The sequence below is a fragment of the Erythrolamprus reginae genome, chromosome 4, assembly GCF_031021105.1.
Source record: "Erythrolamprus reginae isolate rEryReg1 chromosome 4, rEryReg1.hap1, whole genome shotgun sequence".
Taxonomy (NCBI): Eukaryota; Metazoa; Chordata; class Lepidosauria; order Squamata; family Dipsadidae; genus Erythrolamprus; species Erythrolamprus reginae.
The window spans coordinates 40,462,374-40,483,947 of record NC_091953.1 but is presented as its reverse complement, the minus strand read 5'-3'; the positions used below and the strand labels follow the sequence as shown (position 1 = coordinate 40,483,947).

General features: G+C 34.4%; 1 protein-coding gene across 1 annotated transcript in view; it reads left to right on the top strand.

The window, feature by feature from the left end:
• Positions 1–21,574, top strand: part of MYH15 (myosin heavy chain 15) — a 109,698-nt gene that overhangs the window by 2,208 nt on the left and 85,916 nt on the right. Inside the window, exons 3-10 of the mRNA XM_070750102.1 lie at positions 1,962–2,105; positions 3,184–3,340; positions 7,380–7,407; positions 8,453–8,546; positions 9,822–9,842; positions 11,343–11,435; positions 17,019–17,082; positions 17,177–17,275. Coding sequence (XP_070606203.1) covers positions 1,962–2,105; positions 3,184–3,340; positions 7,380–7,407; positions 8,453–8,546; positions 9,822–9,842; positions 11,343–11,435; positions 17,019–17,082; positions 17,177–17,275 — 700 coding nt within the window. The remainder of the gene's footprint in view (positions 1–1,961; positions 2,106–3,183; positions 3,341–7,379; positions 7,408–8,452; positions 8,547–9,821; positions 9,843–11,342; positions 11,436–17,018; positions 17,083–17,176; positions 17,276–21,574) is intronic.

The following is a 21,574-nucleotide window of genomic DNA, read 5'->3' as shown; positions in this document are numbered from 1 at the left end:
AATACATGCATATCTTTGGATCTGAGGTTTTGGGCTGATCATGCATAAGCTAGCTCAGAGGTGTCAAACTTGAGACCTGGGGGCTAAATCCAGCCCATGGGGTGCTTAGATCTGGCCTAAGGGCCACCCTGAAAATACTGAAGGACTGGCCTGTGGTGCTTCTTCCAGTGAAAATGGCCCTGGCCCTCCCAAGCTCCGTTTTCAGGAGCAGAGGGTTGCAGGAGGCCATTGCAGATGAATACAGAACTCAAGAGTCCATTTTTGTTGGCAGAGTGTTCAGGCCGACACAAGTGACCTCAAGCTGGTCATACCCACCCTGGCCACACCACACCATCTCCCCATGGTTTAACACAACCCTGATGTGACCCTCAATTAAATTAAGTTTGACACTCCTGAGCTAGCTGCACAAGAATAATTTTATAAAGATGGGCCATATCTTCGCTGATTTATATAGTTCAGTGAAAAGATGGGTGAGTGATTAAGTATAGGGGATTCCTGGTATTGGGGAAGCAACCATACATTTTTTTTATAATTTTGGAGGGAATCAGGGTGGTCACATGATTTACCTATGTAGAGGTTCTGGGTCATAGTTATCTTTCCAATCTTGATTAAGCTGCTTGAGATAGCTCTGAATATTCTAAGAGGTAATGGGCAATAAAGTCTTAACTCTTTTATGTCACATGCATGAATATAAAATAATTGAGTATAAGCAGAGCAGAATAAAAAGATCTGACTATAAAATATAAATATTTTGTAATTCTCTGTACATTTCCCCCAAAAGCATTGTAAACAATCTTAAAGAATTTCAGTAGTCAATAGCCACTTTAATTATTGTTCAGCTGTTTGTAATGTTTTAAAATAAGCATACTTCTTTGCTCAGTTTTATAGGTTTTTAAATGTTTTCATGCATGAAATATACTTTCCAGTGGTTGGAATTCAACTTTGAATATAGCTTACAGTCTTCTATGTCAGGTGGCTTTTAATTTATTATTGGATAGCCAGCATCATTATTAATATCTGAACACCTCAAATCCGCTATTATCGTTGTTTGAATTTCTACACCATATATATAATATAAAATAATTATGAAACAAAGTTACCAACCTATCATTTACAAACAGCAAGAGTATCCCATAATTTTTAAAATATGAGATAAACATTTTAATTTTTCTATTTGATATTCATTCCAAGAGATATTGGTACAAAACTATGCTGATCTGTTTAAAAATTAAGTTGCATTTATTAATAATGTATACTTGGGAATAATCTTTCATAATGTCCTTTTTAGTAAGGCTATTATATCCACAGAGATAGAAAAATACAAAATTGCTCACAACAGATGAGTGGACTGTGAAGATAGTAGAACTTGCTAAAATGATTAAATTGACCTGTTTATTAGGAGAGGAACAATAACTCTTTTTATAAAAAGACCAGAAACTTTTTATGGACTTTCCCCCTAAAAATAGACAAAAACGAATTGTTGATTTGGGGAAAAGGGTTGTTTGGGTGGAAAAGGAACATGTTATGTGATTTGGGATAGTGGAAACAGTAATAATTATATGTTTGCAACTGCTGCAAAGATTAGAATTCACTTATTTAGATATTTTTCTTTCTCTTTTTTCAACTTGTTGATTTTTTATTTTGTCCTTCAATCCATCCATCCATCCATGCATCCACCCACCCATCTATCCATCCATGCAGCCAGCCAGACAGCCAACTATCTGGGAAACTGTTTGGTGCAATGGTTAAAGCATGAGACAAAACCACCCGAGTGATTTTGTGTCAATCTCTTTTATCTCAGCCTTAGGAAAGAGTCAATGAAAATCCACTTCTAAGAAACCTTAACTAGGCAATGGCCAAGAATCAGACACAACTAAATGGAAGATATACATAAATACCTTTCAAATGAATAATAATGGGAAATAGAATGCATCCCTTAAAAGGTCCTTTCTTTTTTGCAGACTCTTACTGTAAAAGAAGATGATATTCAGCAGATGAACCCTCCAAAGTTTGACATGATTGAAGATATGGCTATGTTGACCCATCTCAATGAAGCTTCTGTGCTATATAATCTGTATAGACGCTACTCTAACTGGATGATTTATGTATGATTTCTTTACTTTGTCATCTTAAAATGTGCTACTTGGATAACATATTTTTGTAGAAGAATGCCTTAACGTTTTTCCCTAAAGAATTGTTCAGGAATTAATTTAATGAAACAATGTTTGTGATACATTCCTCTATTTACTTTAGCAATGTTGTGAACTTTCTCCTTATTAGTCTATGTAAAGGACAACAAAGAAACATTAAGGAGAGAATTTAATTAAAAGATAATGTATGTAACTGGATGACAAAATTAGAAAAAAAAAATGCAATTTTTTCAATGATTGATATTAGTTACTTAAAAATACTGCATTTTATTCATGGAAAATTAGATGGTATACTGTATTGTTTCAATGTATGTTGAGAGGAAAAAAACAAAAAAAAATAATCCTGAATTTGGGGTAGGCTGTTTCCAAAATGGAAGAAAGCAAATACGTTAGGCTCAGTAGAGTCAATGGACACTGTGTTTTGGGTTAAGGTGCTGGAAAAGATTCTTCAATAACTAAATTATTTTTATCACATCTTTTTATTCTGAAAAATTACTAAAGAGAGAGATGTGTGTGAATATGACAATTGGATAACAGCATTGTCTTAAGGCAAAGTTGTACAGACCTCCAAAGTTCTCGTGGGTCCCCAGAACTTAACTGTCTTTTGAAATTAAGCATATTAATAATTATAAAATTGTCTGAAGATTATATAATTTATGTTTAAAAATGTTTGTTTGGTTGCATAGATTTTTGCATTTATTTTAGATTTTTTAAACCCACCTTTATTATTTTTATAAATAAGTCAAAGTAGTGAATATACCTTCCTGTTCCTTTTATTCTAACAGCAACCCTATGAGGTGAGCTGGGCTAAGAGAGACAGACTTCCCAAAGACACCCAGATTCTTTCATATCAAATGCAAAACAAACTCACAGTTCCCTGGTTCCTAGCCTTTACCGAACCTAACTTAAGAATTTTGGAAGATTTATGTACCTATTTTATTAGATTCCCCCTTTTATATCCTTACTCCTTCAGACACGAAGAGACAACATTCCTCTTATTAAATTTTTTTATATCCATTCTTTTTATTTCTAGACTTACTCAGGCCTCTTCTGTGTGACAATAAATCCTTACAAATGGCTCCCTGTCTACAAAACAGAAATAGTTTCTGCTTACAAAGGGAAGAGACGCTCAGAGGCTCCTCCCCACATCTTCTCCATTGCAGATAATGCGTATCATGATATGTTGCGTAGTAAGTAAATCTATTTGATCACAATTCTTTTAAAAAGTTATGTGCATGCATACATGTGGTCTCGAATGTCACCAGATCAGTTTGTTAACATTTGATGACAAATCACCAATATACAGCAATACAGTTTTAAGTTAATATAATGTCTACGGAGAGGGGCGGCATACAAATCTAGTAATAAATAAATAAATATACTGCACCTCTGCTGGACTTAATTCCTCAATTTGCATTTTTTTAAAAAAAAATGTACCAAATTGAACCAATGTATCAATTGTGACTTTTCTAGTGATGTCATCTTCATTCTGCCCTACAAATAATTTTTTTTTTAAAAAAAAGAAAAGGCATATCCTACATTTGAAAGCATATTCTGCTTTGTAAAATATTTTTAGTTCGTAGAAGATATCTTATTTGAAATTATTTTTATTTAGTTATTTGACTATCTATGGATTTTATATGCTGCTCCAATTAGACACATTTATGAGCAGTGTATATTCCATGATTAATTAGATTAAAACAAAGCTAAAAATGTGGAAAAATTAACAGAAAAGCAAAACAATCCAACATAACAACAAAACCCTTCTACATCAGTATGATATCAATTCTTAGTAGTACTATACTATCAGGATCATTCAAGTATCCATTGATCCTCAAAACCTTTTGGGAAAGTGTTGTCTGAAGGGAATGGACTACATATTTAAAGGCCTATGTCGCTCTTAAGAGTGAGAATGATACAAAGAAGGCCAACTCCTGGAGTTCTTGGTGTTAGCATCTCCTAGATGTTAGGAGCTTCAGTAAACTCTCCTATCAGATGTCATAAGGCAAACATATTGATGTTAGGTCCTGCAGAGCCATAAAAAGAGTCAAATAAAAATAATTGTATCCCATTATATTTTTGATAACAATTACTGTATTTGGAAACCTTCTCACAGTCATGCAACTCCCAAAGTACTGGTGTCAGATGGACAAATAAAATAGATGCCATCATAACTTGAGTCTATCATTTTATATCTTTAAAATCTTCAAAGGAGCCTGATGGTCAGTTTCAATAATCTAATTGCCTATGAAGCCTCAGCCCGTGGTGACAAATGGTGACACTTCACCCAGTGAATTTATAGATATGTTAAATTGGAGAGATGAGAGGGCATTCCACAATGTAAGGTAGTAGATAAAAAGTGAAGACTCTAGAAGTATAAGAATTATGATTCTTAGCTTCACTCATATTTGGCACAATGAATCTATGTTGCCTTTAGTTAAGTTTAAATTTAAATATAAAAATGATGTATGATTATCGCCAACTCAGATCTACTTTCTGCACTGTTGCAATGATAGATTGTGATTATCAATATCCAATATTGCCCATTTTGGCACATTACATTTCTTCCATCAGAGGGCAGTAGTGATGCATGCTTGACATCCGGAGAGAACATTTGTACTGCTTTCAACACTTATGGATATTACCATACAAGCTTTACAGACTATAATTGTGCACAGCGATGTAAAGAGCAGTATGGTACAATTGGATACTTTATTTACTGACGCTAGAAGGCATAATATACTAAATAATATGTTATACATTATAAAAATGTATGTTGAATAATATACACAAATGCCAAACAATATATGTAATTCTTCAGGCCCTAATAACATGTTTTATCAACCTGTATAATTGCCTCATATTTAAATATAGACTGTTTCAACTTTAAAAGGCAGAATTATTTTTCTAAGGGGAAAATAAGGCCTAGTTCCATGATGGCTAACCTATGGCACATACCTGCCGGCCCGTGAGCCATTGCCCTAGCTCAGTTCAAGCATATGTTTGTGCCAGCCAGTCTCCAGAGACATGTAGACTCTGGGAGGCTGTTTTTGTCCTCCAGAGGGCTTCGGGGGGGACATGGGGAGGCGTTTTCGAACTCCTCAGGCTCCAAGGAAGCCTTTGGAGCCTGGGAAGGGTGAAAAATAGGCCTACTGAGTTCACCGGAACTCAGGATATAGGGGAGTATGGGGGAGTTGTATATGCATGCACAGGGAAGTGGGGGCATGGGGGGCATTGCATTGTGGGTGTGGGCACGCATGTGCAAGTGCACTTTTGGCACTCATGGAAAAATAGGTTCACCATCACTGGGCTAGTTTGACTTAAACTCTCCAACTCAGTTATTTGCTTAATAATATTTGTTGATCATCCCAATCCTTTCTTTTGAATATTTTTTGTTGTAAACTAAAACATAGTGACAAAATGTCTAGTCCTCAGGGACTCTAGATCACTGGTTTTCAACCTGTGGTACAAGACCATGGAGTTTCACAAAGATTTGAAGAAATGTTATGATTTAAATCTTGGAGATATTTGACCACAAAAGATATTTAAAGGGGGATTCCTCTAGATCAGACCTGGGCAAGATGCGGCCCGTGACTGTCCCATGGAGGAAGGAGAAATGATATTACTCTGGAAATATAAAACTATTAAATATGAATCTCTCCCCTTTTATGGAAAGCAAACAAGTTCCTTGATAGATAAAAATAGAAGTAGAAAGAAACTAGACAATTTTAGGATTTTGTTTTAAAAAATAAAATAATCAGGGATAATTATATGAATTGAATGAATTATTAACTTAAAATTGAATAAAGGAACTTTCCAGGATCATAATGTTTCATAATTTGGAATTATAAGGAAGTGATAATGACCAAATGATTTCAGCTTTTTTCATTTAGCATCTGTTACCAGCATATGTATACTATATACCAAGGGTGGGCAATTAATTTATAATTATAATATAATTATAATATATAATATAATATAATATAATATAATATATAACTTTTCTAGATAAGAACCGGGTGTTCAAGATATAATATATAATTATATATATAATATATAATATAATATATAATTATAATTTATAATTGTAATATAATTAACTCAGTTCTATCCAATAATATACAGTATTGGGTAGAACTAAGTTAATTATTTTAGTCCGGCCCTCTAAAACCATCCCAATTTCGCATGTGGCCCTATGGCAAAAAAGTCTTCGGAGAGGGGCGGCATACAAATCTAATAAATAATAATAATAACAATAATTGCCCACCCCTGCTCTAGATGATTAACAACTAAGCATAAAACACATCTGAAGTACTCTTAAAAATTATAATTCTAAAAATTCGTATGATTAATGTGGCAATGTGTAACCAAGTGTCATCAACACATTGTTATTTCATTCCAAAGTGGTGGATGACATCTCCTAACAGTTTCATGTAAATGTTCAATAACATAACATCCTTAAGCACTATGGGACCCCTCATTACTCATACTCTGCACTATCAGCAGAATCAGATACAAATGGAGCAGAGGAAGCCCTCCAATTTCCAAATTCTGTAGAATACCATAGCCAATTATACTAAATGCTGCTGACACAACTACCATCCACTAGCACAGGGATTTCAAACTGACATTGTCATGATGGCATCACGTGACATATTGGGACTCCCCCCTTTGCAAAGCCAGATGTGGATGTAGCCAGTGCGTGACACATCTGGTCTATGAGCTGGGAGTTTGATAGCCCTGCACTAGAACAACCAAACAAATTTTTATTGATGATCAGGATGATACATTTTTCTATAGGATTCTCTGTAGTGAATTATTTGTTATTTTTTTTGACAAAAATATGTATATGTATTTTAAAAATAAGCATAAGAATAATCTAGGACAGTGGTTCTCAACCAAGGGGTTTGGGACCCCTTTTTTGGGGGGGGGGTCAAATGACCGTTTCACACGGGTCGCCTAAGACCATGGAAAAAACAAATTTCCCATGGTGTTAGGAACTAAAGCTTCTATTCTGGCAGCTTGGAACATAGTTTTACAATCCGATCTATCAGGCTTTTATAATGGGAATGTCTTGCTGACCTTCCTGCTAATCAGCTGCTGCTAGACTTATGGTTGGAGGTCACCACAACATGAGGAACTATATTAAGGGGTCACAGCATTAGAAAGATCGAGAACCACTGTATATAGGAGGAAAAAATGCTTCAAGTTTTTTTCTCTTCCTCATAGATCGAGAAAACCAATCAATGCTGATTACGTAAGTGACTCTTCTCAGATACTTCATATTCAAAAATTACTTTTTTAAATAGTTTCTGGAATGTTTAGCAGATCATGCAAATCTATAGAAACCTAATTTTGTTCTTGATTGCTAAACCTTTCCATTTGGGCATAGAGTTAATTTTGCCCTTATGTTCTAAAAGCAACCTTGGTTTGTATGAAAGCTTTTTATTGAGATTACCTTAAATCATAAATCTGGCACATTTCAAACAGATTGTCCTAGTATTCCTTCCTAACATACATGAAATTTAGATTTAAATGGCTCTTTTCAGACGTATTTTTAGAACATATTAAAAACTATGCTGAATTAAGATCAAGTTTCTTTTATTCCAGTACTTTATTTGCTACAGGGCCCAATTAAAAACATCGCATCAACCTTTACCTGAAACTGCTCATTAAAAAAATGTATTCAGTAGCACATTGGCTATGAGTTAACATCATTACCATTACCCATGGAAAATGTTATTCATCAATAGTGGGATTTAAAAATTTTACTGCCAATTTTGTAGGTGTAGTTTGGTGGGCGTGGAGGGGAAGGATAAAATCTCCATCCCCTCCCCACTCTAGGGGAGGGTTACTGCAAAATCCCAATTTCCTCCCCATCAGCAGGAGACAGAGAATAGATGGGAGTGGAGCCAGTCAAAGGTGGTATTTACTAGATCTCAAATTTCTGCCATTGATTCTCCAGAACTGGTCAGAACTTGCTGAATTCCACCTATGGTTACATATTGGATAAACTTTCCTGTTTTCTTTAGTGTTCTATGTCTGGACTGCAGCTCTAGACATAACCACCAGATGCAACAGAGTTCCCAGTGTCTCTTTTCTGCCACCTAGAGGTCATCTGGATTGTTGTAACCAAGTTCTGTTAGTCCGGTTTTTCTGTAAACATTGATTGAAACACCATTTTTTAAAGGGAAAGATGGCTGATTCTGATGGCTGTCTCTTTAAAATAAGATTAATTTTTTAAGTTGCATTTTCTTGTAAATTAAAATGTTGAGATGCTATTATCTTTCTTTTGTTTACAGTGGAGAATCTGGTGCTGGCAAAACTGTGAACACAAAACGTGTCATTCAATATTTTGCCACCGTTGCAGCAATTGGTGAATCTGGGAAAAAAAATGTAAATACAAATGACATTTATTTTGCGTAAACAATGACTACACACAGTCACAAATAGCACGATAATGACCTATGATGTTTTAAAGAAATTCCAAGTGTAAAAAGACCATGAATCTTTTCTCCACTAAGTCTACCTAAAACTTTGTACCATTGTTACAATAGTTATGACTGGGCTTCAGATATACTATATGCTGTATAGGCGTATTAAATTTTCATTCTCTCTCTCTCTCTTTCTCTCTCTCGCCTTTTTCAAGAGGCAACTGGACTTTCTTCTTTTTCTTTGAGGACATTTTGCTTCTCATCCAAGAACTTTCTTCAGCTCTGACTGGGTGGCGAGGAATGGAAGGACTGAAGAATATAAATCCTTCCATTCCCTACCATCGAGTCAGATTAAAAACAAGAATCTTATAATTGTATAAAAAAGAAGCTTACTACTTAATAATACATATTTTAGTTGCGGTAAGAATTACATTTGCGCAGAAATGGAAAGAAAAAGAAATACCAAAGGATGTAGAAGTATTTAAAAAAATTATGGAATGTGCAGAATTAGATAAGATGACAAAACGTTTGAATAACCAAGTTGAAAATTTTATAAAACATGGGACAAAGTATATGAATGGTGGAACTTTAAAAATGTGGTAAAATTAAATAAGTAAGAACTTATAATTATTTCAACATATCGATTTGAATGTTAACTGTATACATATGAGTGAACATTTAGAAATAAATATGACAGGGTTTTCCTTTTCAAGTTATACCAAATAAGCGAATTTAAAAAAATATTATAACATGATAATGATAGATAGAATGTAATAGCTTGAAAATAATATAAATATAGAGTATTTTTGCAATATTATAAACTTTAAAGTCCTATTTTTTATATTTTAATATTAGCTTAAGTATTTGATATTTTTATAGATAAGAAATTAATTAACATAAAGAATACAGAGTTAAATTTAACAAGAACATAGTATATGTATGTTATATTTCTGCATTGATCAGATTATAGTTAGTTTTTCTTTTTGTGTATTAGTTAGACTTCTGCGATAAGAGGAGCAATGGTAGCTCCTTAAATGTTAAATGTTGTTTGTGTTTGTCCGTCTAATGAAAATTTTAAAAAAAAATTTAAAAAAGAATCTCATAATTGCATGAAGTGCCACATTACAAATGAATTGTTAAAAGAAATACTTAGTAAAATCACAACTGGAATGGATTGAGAGATGAATATATTCCTGGTCTTTTCTTCAATTTTGTTTTTATGTTTTGTTTTAAACAGCAGCCAGCCACCAAAACTGGGGTAAGTTATTTACATTTGAATCTGTGCTATCAAGCTATTGTCAGCTCTTAGTGACCACCTAGTGACTGTGCAGATAGTCATTCATATTACCAAAAGTTAATTAAAACATGTTCTGAAGTTTATAAGTTATGTGTGCTTCAAAATGTAAGTATTAGTTTGCATTCATCCATATATTGAATTATAACTGCAGTAACTGTAAGAGAAACAAATGATTCACCACCCTTTCATATTGGCCCATTGCTTTTGTTCCATTTTTAAAATTATTTACTTGAGATACCGTCTCATCTTCGTGGGACTGTCCTGCCCCACTCTCACCGGCAGAGTGGTCATAGTGAGAATCCTGTCAGTCAAGGAAATTTGCCTGACAGGGTCCAGGAGAAGAACCATCTCTATGATGGCTCCTGTCCTTAGGAATATCTGACCTCCCGAGGTGAGATTGGTTCCCAGTTTCTTGACTTTTCTTAAGGCTTTAAAACCTGATTCTGCCAGGTGGCTTGGGGTACTAATCAGGAAACTTTATGTGGTTGACTAATTAAAAGCCGATTCATATCCCTCCCCCAAAAGTATCCCTTCTCCATATTGTGTTATTGGTTTTATTTTATTTTGCTTATCATTTTATATTGGATTTTTTTTAATACTTCCAAATTTATTTATTTATTATTTATTTGACTTATATGTCGCCCCTCTCTGAGGAGGAAGGTGTTTAACATAATGTAATGTTATGTTGCAAGCCATCAAAAGTCATTTGAGATGGGTGGCAAAAAAATTCTAATAAGCAAATAAAAACAAAAACATCTTAGATGCAGAGAAGGATGGAATATAATATAGGACATCTGACCAAAAACAGAGATTTCAGCTTCTTCATCAAAGAATTCACTTGGGACAGTCATTTTCAATCCACCCAAACAGGTTGTGAATATGTAATGGGAGAAAGATTTGTCAACTTGAGATATTCTTTCCCCCTAGGCCTTTACAATTTATGCATGTTATGTTTGTTTGTAGGGATGTTTGGTTTTTACAATAAGGGTTTTTAGTTGTTTTAGTATTGGATTTATATGATGTTTTTTATTACTGTTGTTAGCCGCCCCGAGTCTACGGAGAGGGGCGGCATGCAAATCCAATAAATAAATGAATGAATGAATGAATGAATGAATAAACTTCCTTGAGCTTCCAGAATAAAGATATTTGAATTGGAAGGATTAGCAATTGTCCATGTGAAAGCTATTCTGTCCACACTTAACCCTGATTTAACCACTTAACCTCCGAGTCTGCGGAGAGGGGCGGCATACAAATACAATAAATAATAATAATAATAATAATAATAATAATAATAATAATAATAATAATAATAATAATAATAATAATTTAACTGTTCTGTCTGAATATCTGGACTTTTGTATATATTTTGCATAGTGTTGCATTATTCTAGTTTATCAAAATGAAGACAGAAATTGAGTATATAATTACATTCTAAAGGTACTTAATTTTTTTGCATTGAAGGGAACCCTGGAAGATCAAATCATCCAAGCCAACCCAGCTTTGGAAGCTTTTGGGAATGCCAAAACTCTGAGAAATGACAACTCTTCACGTTTTGTAAGTAGCATTTCTAACTATGGAACATTACCATCTTGCATTATTATGTTCATAAAATAAAAGCAAAAATTGAATTGGTACATTAAAATCAGTTTTTTTAATAATACTGTATTCTTTGATTAAGTTATTGGATAGGTTTTTTTACAAGTAATGTCAACAGCTGTTCCGCTGTTACTTATTGGAATATTTTGGCACAGAAACTTTACCGTCTTGGGATTTTAGTAACAACTTGGCAAGCTAAAGCATAAACAAACAGGACTTGATTTATTCAGGTTTTCCTGCTATAAAAATGGCAGAAAAAAAATGGTTTTTAGAAATGGTCCAGAGGGTTAAGAATTTTGTACAAGAACTTTTCTAGCCCCATCAAATCCAGGCAATGATTTATTTTCTTTCCATGATCCTGTAATCCCTTTTATTGGGATGGAGTTGAAGCAATTGAATGGAGCTGAACATTTACTGGTTGGATTCCCTCCCTCATGCCTATGCGCAGTTCACAGTAGATATTTTCTCTTTGCACCCTGATAGAGAAACATCTGTCACTACGTAGGATTGAATTTTCAACTCCTAAGTTTGAGGTGAACGTTTTCCGCTCTAGGACACTGCACCACTCAAATCTAGGCAGTGATAATCATCCTAAATCAGAATACAGTATTAAAAGTTTCCGGTTCCCACATAGGGAAATCTTTTCCTTTGGAAATATTATTTCTTTTTTGTACCCTATTTTTCATCTTACCACTGCCAATACTCTCGTTCTTGGAGGATATACTGTTCAATCAGAAACACACCCTAGAACAACAGAGTTTAAATATATGTAGTTGGCCTTCCCACAAATTCTATGCTTTATGGACTCAACAAACTCTGTCCAATTGATTTTCTTCCTCAGGTGTTAATTTGCTAGAAGTTATGGTAGACACCATTGAATGTGATTCTATCTACATCCTTAATCACCACTGCCTGTATAGTTATAAAATACTGCCACATTAGAAAAGAACAGAACAGAAAAACAGAGTTGGAAGAGATCTTGAAAATCTTCAAGTCCAAGCCCATGGTCAGGCAGGAAATCCTATATCTTTCCAGACAAATGGTTGTCCACTCTTTTCTTAAAAACTTCCAGTGTTGGAGCATCCACAACTTATACAGGCAAGCTGTTCGACTGATTAAGTGTTATAACTACTAGGAAATTTCTCCTTCATTCCCTCCTTGATCAGCTTCTGTCCATTGCTTCTTGCCCTGTCCTGAGGTGCTTTGGAGAATAGGTTGAGTCCTGCTTCTTTGTAGTAACCACTTAAATCAGTGGTCCCCAAACTACGGCCCGCGGGCCACATGCGGCCCACTGAAGCCATTTATCCGGCCCGCCGCTGAGTGATAAGAGCACAGGGAAAAGAGAGAGAGAAAGAAAGAAAACGGAAAGAGAGGGAGGGAAGGAGAAGCGGAGAGGAATGAAGGAGGGAAAGAAGGAAGGAGAGATGGAGGGAACAAGGAAGAAAGGAAGGAAGGAAGGAAGAATGAAATGAATGGAGGGACAGAGGAAGGAAGGACTATTTTTTGGGGGGGTTGTAATTTTTTAAAATCTTTGTCTCAACATACATTCAAACAACACAGTGTACCATCTAATTTTCCATGAATAAAATGCAGTATTTTGTTAGTAACTAATATCAATCATCAAAAAAGTTGCAAAAGTTTTTTTCCTAATTTTGTCACCCAGTTACATTCATTTTCTTTTAATTAAATTTCCTCCTTAATGTTCCTTCAAAAAGTGCAACACCAATTATATTTCTAACTTATTAACCATTCTGCCAAAGTGCTTCCTTCTTTATTTATACATTTTTCATAAGCCAAGAAAACCTTCTATAGCCAGTCAGATATCAACAAAAGAAAATTAAAAACAAAACATAAACATATACGAATTTCAGACCTTCTCCCCCCCTCTAAATATCTAAGGTATTGAAACACGGCTATCATGTCACTCCTAGTCCTCCTTTTGATTAAACTAGACATTCCCAATTCCAGCAACCGTTCTTTATATGTTTTTGCCTCAAATCCACTAATCATCTTTGTTTACCATTAATAAAGGTGTAATAGAGGAATATCTGATAATGCAATTTGCCTCTCGGAGTTAAATATATTAGACGATTTGCACATTCCTGACATGAAGCATTTAGGGTTTGTTTGTTTATTTTGCAAAGTTCCTAAATATACAAACTACTTAGATGCTTACATTTTGTACTATTAATTTTGATACTATTATAACACAGGAAAATTATAAAGTCATCAGGTTTGGATTGTAAAAGCTTTATCGTCCTTTAAATCTTTGTACTCCATGTCTAGTAGCCATACTAAATTAGAGAGATGGACAATATGCGAAAAATAGGTAGGCGGGTAGTTTTTCTGGGTCTATTAGCAGTAGCAGTGGGATATAACTTATATAACTTATACATACTGCTCAGGATACTTTTGGTGCACTATTCATATAGTATTCTGGATTGAAAAAGCAGCAGGACCATCTAAAGTTTATAAATAAATAAATAAACAAATGGGGGGGGGGGTGTTACTGATAAAGCAAGTACAGCAATTTTGTATATGTGAAACACATGAGTGCAATGTAGTATTCCCTAAACAATTCATCAAAAGTAAGCTTATCACAATAAAACCAAAAGGCGCATTTGTTCTAATAAGGGCTGCAAAACTGCAGAAACCGCACTAGACCCCAAATTCACAATTTTTTTAAAAAAATAGGAAGGCTGAAGTTCCAGACACTTGAAAAGTATCTATGCTGTTGTAAACTGATAATGTATTTTAAGTCTCTCTTTGTATATACTGTACAATGATTCCTTGTCTTAAGAACTTAATTGGTTCCAGGACGAGGTACGTAAGGTGAAAAGTTCTTCAGATGAAACAATGTTTCCCATAGGAATCAATGGAAAAGCGATTAATGCATGCAAGCCCAAAATTCACCCCATTTGCGAAGCTGTGATTTCGCTGAGGCTTCCCTTGCTGGGAAACCCCACCTCCGGACTTCCGTTGCCAGTGAAGTGCCCATTTTTGCGATGCTGGGATTTCCCTGCAGCATCACAAAAACATGGAAGTTCGGAGGTGGGGTTTCCCATGGAGGGGAGCCTCAGGGGAATCCCAGCAGTGCAAAAATGTGCACTACTCTGGCAACGGAAGGTCCGGAGGTGGGGTCCCCCAATGAGGGGAGCCTTCACTTGGCAACGGAAGTCCGAAGGTGGGGCATCCCAGCGGTGGTGGCGGGTTCATGAGGTGAAAATAGTTAGGAAGAAGAAGCAAAAAAATCTTAAACCCTGGGTTCATATCTTGAAAAGTTCATATGATGAGGGGTTCGTAAGATGAGGTATCACTGTATTTAAAATGTATATCTTTCTGGAGGAGCATTTAGAATAAAATGTGTATATTTTTGCACAGAAATCTAATCACATTTTCTTAAGCAGTTCTAAACAAGCAGGCTCTATGTATACCAGCTGTAGATAATTAATCTGTCAAACTGTTTTAGAAAGTCTATTGACTTAGAATAATTTCAAACCAGTGCTTCTCAGCACTTCAGGGAATGGCCGTAGACTTTTGATTGTTTTATTTTGGAAAAAAATGTATTTTTTTCCAAGAGTGGAGCTTGACTCCCAGTAACTTCCATGCTTATTTGGTTCTCTTGACAACAAATACGTGTATTTTAACTGATCTATTCTATTAACAATTTAGCTAATCACTATAGCAATGTTCCTTGCTTTTTTTGTATGCAAAGTTTTTCTACGAGGGTCACCCAGAAAGTAATGCACCACATTTTTTCTTCAACAATTATTTATTGAACATACTGAAACTTACACACAAGAAAGAATGATGTTTCTTCTACACTCCCTATTTTTCCATGTTATCTCTGTCCCATTCTATGCCCTTCCTCCAGGGAGACACAAGGGCGTGTATGCCCCGTTGGTACCACTCCTTGTTCTGGTCATGAAGCTTTGGAGCTCTGCCGAACCATCTTCTAATGGCCTCACCCTCTATGCTCGGCGACTAACCGTACTTCTATTGACTGCAGGTTCTCCATAAACTGTACACAAACATTTGTGAATGTTCCCTACAGTTTCTTTCTCCGCAGTGAGAAATTCAATGATGACACGCTGTTTGTAACATACATCACTTACAGATGCCATTTCAAAACACTGCTGCAGATCCTCTATCTGTCTGAAGAAACGCAAAATTTACACATGCACTCCTGACAATCAAATAATGTATATGTAAAGTTTCACATTGGTACCATTACTGTAGGCTGAGGAAAAAAATGTGGTGCACTCCTTTCTGGGTGACCCTCGTATATCTAAAGATAGTTCAGGACGCATAATTATATTTTTGCTATTTTCTGTTGGCCAGTTGCAGGGAAGGAGGTTGCACAGTCACTGGAACATTGCATGGGTTTCACGTTCAACAAAATCTCAAGCAAAAATAGGATAATTGTGGATATGTTTCAGACTATTTTGCAATGTCTGCTGGAGGAACATGCATATATTTTATCTAAAGACAACCATATTCAATGTCTGCGGGAAATAAAATAGGACATAGTAATATTGAGCATCCTACTGATGCTTCTCAACAGAATATATTCAAACCATCTTACTCCTGATATTAGAAATTGTAGTAATCATGATCAGCAAATGCTAAAATACAAATAAGAAAAATTACTATTGGCAATTGATTTTATAATTGGGTTTCACACTTCACAACTCAAGGTGATAAAAAGTAGCTCACTGAAAAGACTTATCAAACAAATCCCTTGTCAAAACAAAGCTGGATCATTTCACAGAAACCTACTAGTAATAAATTCATAGTCCTCGCAGTGATAAAAGAATTGAGATAATCACAATATGCATCTGTACAACCATAGAGCATTCAAAGCAGTTGCTCTCAGGCAAGGATTTATACAATGGAAAGTCCTATGTTCTATACTAGGATAGGTGGTGCTGATTAGAGCTGATTGTGGTAATATTATTACTCAGAAGCAATTGCCTATTCCTGAATAGACCATTATTAAGGTGGTCTTTTAAGGTGGTCTTCAGGCAATCAGACGTGGAAATAACATCTGTGGATTTAGAAGCTATGATTTTGTGTCAAAGTCAAAATTCTTGATTGTAATGTATCAGAAGCCCTGGAGACGGTTTTATCAAGATTCCTGAGTATAGTTTGGGAACATGCATGGCAAACTCTTTTTCTAGCCATCGTCACCATGACTTCCTTGAATGTAGATTCGTCTTTCAATAGTCATGTTTCTTTAATTATGTATACGGGAAACAATTTATCCTGAATCTTTCACGATTAAACCAGATTAATGAAACTTAATAATGAAACCAATATATTATTGAATATAAATTATATTTTATCACTTACCTTAAATAAACCACTGTGCAATGAGCAATGATTTAAATAAACCACAGTGTAGCATCATGTTTGAATCAGCCAAAGATTTATCATGATATCCATAATAGGCATTTATCAAACCAAGCTTATAGTAAGTGGTGAACCTCTATTGGTCCTATATATTATCATTTTCACATGTTTTTAAATTTTGTACAATAGGGTAAATTCATCAGAATCCATTTTGGGACTACAGGCAAGCTGTCATCTGCTGATATTGAAATCTGTAAGTAAAAAACTACTTGTTATAACTATAGGCTTTATATTTCACTTAAAACTTTTGATCTATTTTTCAGTTTAATTCTTCACTCTCCAACTAGATCTTTTAGAGAAATCCCGAGTTATTTTTCAACAACCAGGTGAAAGAGACTATCATATCTTCTATCAAATCTTGTCAGGAAAGAAAGCAGAGCTACAAGGTAATAAAAAGGAAAACCATGCTTTATGTGCATGTTATAAACCATGCTTTGTATGCTTGAGGCAAAACTTTTCTGAATGTGAATGAATTGAGAAACTGAGAAAGAAAAATGCTAACGTGAAATAACATATTATTTCATTGAAATAATATCACCACAATAAAAAGTAAACAAATAATCTGGAAAACTTTGAGCAGTTAAAATGACAATTTTCTATCTCCAAAAAAAGAGAGCAATCAACAATCTAGTGAAATAATGCTCAAAATTAATTTTGTTATTGATTTTAAATTATTTTATCTTATTATTTAATAGTCTTTATTAATTTTCCAAGGTTAAAAAAACACAAATACAAACAAGCATGGTCCCTTTCAACTCTAACAATAAATAAAATAAATAAATAAAATAAAATTAATAAACATGTATCATATAAACATAATAAACATCATATACTAAATATAATATACTATATAACATACTACTTCATGTACAATATACTAAATATAATCATTAATTCTTTTAAATTTCATATCCATTACTCTCGGTATATTTCATTAATTTCATGCTATCTCCCTTTATCTAATTTTATCACCCGGATTACACCAATTGTTTCATTTTTAAATTCAAGCCTTTGTGCCTCATTCATTGCCTTATTCATCATTTGTTTTTCTTAACCCCTATTTTCACATAACTAAATGCCCCTAAAAAATTCCACACTTATTATCAAAAATGAAGTGACAATTCATATTAAATATTATATATCTTATATCTGACTGATATCCTTTACAATACAAGGAAAAACAGGTATCATTCAAATTCCAAAACTCAAACACATTAACTTCTTTCATTCATTATTCATTATACCATGTCTTTCTCTTTCAAATATATCATTTTAAATTTATTTCAACAAATCCAATTCATACCAATCTATAATATAACTATATTTTCCCAGAGTTATCACTTAGTTTCTTTTAAATAAGTGTATTAGATTTAAATCCTTAAGTAAAAACTTATTCATTAGCAGTATCAATATTAATTGTCATCATCAACTATATTTTCAAATAGATATTAATCATTCAGAATCCCAAATTTCCAAAAATTCATTATATATAAAAATAAGGTAATCAAATAGGAATCATAGTCAAATATATGGATAAAGCATTCATCCATTTTCTTGAAGTTTCCATTCTACTTTTCTAAGTTTTTCTTTTTTCTTTTTTTCCCTTCTACCTTTGTACTTCATACTTCTTTCCCTCTGTTTCTTTTCCTCCTTCTAGCTATTATTAATATCAATCTTCTTTGCACTCCTTTTAACCCCTTCTCCCTATTTTTCCCTTCATTTTTAGTTTGTATTATCCAATATTGTATTTAGTTTGTATTATCCAAGTTTGTATTAGCCAATCCTTGCCCTCTTCTCTTTTCGTCACTCTTAATCTCAATTACCATGATCTTAAGCATAAAACGTATCAGGAAAGACTTAATGAACTCAATCTGTATAGTCTGGAGGACAGAAGGAAAGGGGGGGACATGATCGAAACATTTAAATATGTTAAAGGGTTAAATAAGGTTCAGGAGGGAAGTGTTTTTAATAGGAAAGTGAACACAAGAACAAGGGGACACAATCTGAAGTTAGTTGGGGGAAAGATCAAAAGCAACGTGAGAAAATATTATTTCACTGAAAGAGTAGTAGATGTTTGGAACAAACTTCCAGCATACATGGTTGGTAAATCCACAGTAACTGAATTTAAACATGCCTGGGATAAACATATATCCATCCTAAGATAAAACACAGGAAATAGTATAAGGGCAGACTAGATGGACCATGAGGTCTTTTTCTGCCGTCAGTCTTCTATGTTTCTATGATTATCATGCATTTCAATAAAATCATTAATCTGTCCATTTCCAATATCTTCTTTTTCCCCACTGTGGATATCGCTGTGAATCTTCGCATCTTTTTCCATCTGCCCTGCTTCTTCTGCTGCTTTCTCTTTTTTGCTGGTCTCTTGTTCTGTGTTCACTCCATTTTCATTTCTCATTATTATATTTTCAAAGTCTTTATTGTCTTTCAGTATTTTCTCTTTTCCTTTTTTCACTCCATCTGCAAACTCCAGCAAGCATCTTTTTAAATCATTATGAAAATCTTTGACGAGATTTATAGGAGATCCATATTATCAAAATTACAAGGCCACAATTCACAAGTAGTCTTTTCAACCAGTCCAGCTGTCAACAGATTTCTACTTCACGGCCTGCTTTAATTATCTTTCCTTAAATATAATGTCCATTTTAGATCTTTAATCCTTTCAAGTTCATTCTAAGTTGATTGCAATCCAAACAGATGGAGACAATGTTCTTTTGAGATAATAACAAATTATCCACTATTTCATATTTTCCTCAGACAGTTCCAAAACAATCCTCAAGGTCAGCAGCTGTTCAGATAACCACCAAAACTCTTCCACAATTATAATAGTTCCATCCAGCAGGAGTCCCTTTTTATTGATCTCACAGTTTCAAGTTTTCCATTGAGCAATATACTTTAGAGGTACTCCCAGGAGATTCCTAGAGAAGCCCCACTGAGGCTTCTCCCTGCCTTTTCCGGCCCTGTTTCCTCCCAGGAGGTTCATAGAGAGGCCCCACGGAGGCTTCTCCTTGCCTTTTCCGGTTACAGTTTTGGAGGCTTGGGTTTCTAAGTGGAAAATGGTTCTTGAGAAGAGGCAGAAAGATCTTGAACACCCATTTTTTATCTAGAAAAGTTTGTAAGTAGAGGCAATCTTAGGTAAAATTACAACTGTACTTTATATAATTTGAAAGAGGGTGTTCCTTTCCATTCATTTTTTTACTTACATGCCTATTTTTATGTGACTACATCTTTTAATACACAAGATCAGTTTTAAATTTCAGTAGCTGGTCCAGTCTATCATATAGTTTTATACCCCATTTATGCATAAGGATTATGCATTTATGTGGATTGGTAGTGCTTCATGTAATATGGGCAAAGCTTCCCTTTATACATGTCCTAAATTTCTGCTTGGCAAAAGCAGTAATAATCTCATTTTTGTTCTTGTCATCCAGGCTGAGTGGACCATCTGCTAAATCCTTAACCAGTTAGCCTTTACTATGGCCTAATTAAGGTAGATTAGAGGAACTGTTTCAAAGTGATTTTCAGCTAACAAGATTTGGATGGAAATATTCCATTGTGAAAATGTACCTTCCATGGTTAATTTACTCTTATACTATACTTGCTGGCCATGACACACAACAGTTTTGCTATTACAATCAATTATTCACAGTCTGCACAGTTATATATGTGGAATGGCAAGGAATTTACTAGAAGTAATAATTTTGTAAGATATTATAGTGGTTGACCACATTTTTTGATATCTTAGTAAATTTTAGAAATAATCCTTTAGTCCTAATTTTTTGGGGGAGTATAATATGCTTCTTGCCCTGATCTGGCATTTGAAATTATTTTGCTTCTCTCCATAACATAAATAGAATAGAATTATTTATTGACCAAGTGTGATTGGACACACAAGGAATTTGTCTTTGGTGCATATGCTCTCAGTGTTCATAAAAGAAAAGATACATTTGTCAAGAATCATGAGATACAACACTTAATGATTGTCATAGCGGTCAAATAAGCAATGAGGAAACTATTAATATTAATAAAAATGTTAAGGATACAAGCAACAAGTTACAGCCATACAGTCATATGTGGGAAGGAATGGGTGATAGGAATGATGAGAAAAAACTAGTAGTAAATAGTAGTGCAGACTTAGTAAATAGTTTGACAGCGTTGGGGGAATTATTTGTTTAGCAGAGTGATGGCATTTGGGAAAAAACTGTTTTTGTGTCTAGTTGTCTTGGTGTGCAGTGCTCTGTAGTGACGTTTTGATGGTAGGAGTTGAAACAGTTTATATCCAGCATGCGAGGGATCAGTAAATATTTTCACAACCCTCTTTTTGACTCGTACAGTATACAGGTCCTCAATGGAAGGCAGGTTGGCAGCAATTGTTTTTTCTGCAATTCTGATTATCCTCTGAAGTCTGTGTCAGTCTTTTTGGGTTGCAGAACCAAACCAGACAGTTATAGAGGGGCAGATAACAGACTCAATGATTCCTCTGTAGAACTTTATGAGCAGCTCCTTGGGCAGTTTGTGCTTCCTGAGTTGGCGCAGAAAGAACATTCTTTGTTTAATAAAGACATTAGAATCAGCTGAACACAATTTTGATGGACTTTTGAAGTATGAGAAGCTGTGTAAATGTCTTTGCCCTTTATTATTTGTAGCAGAATAAGGATCAGCAAGCA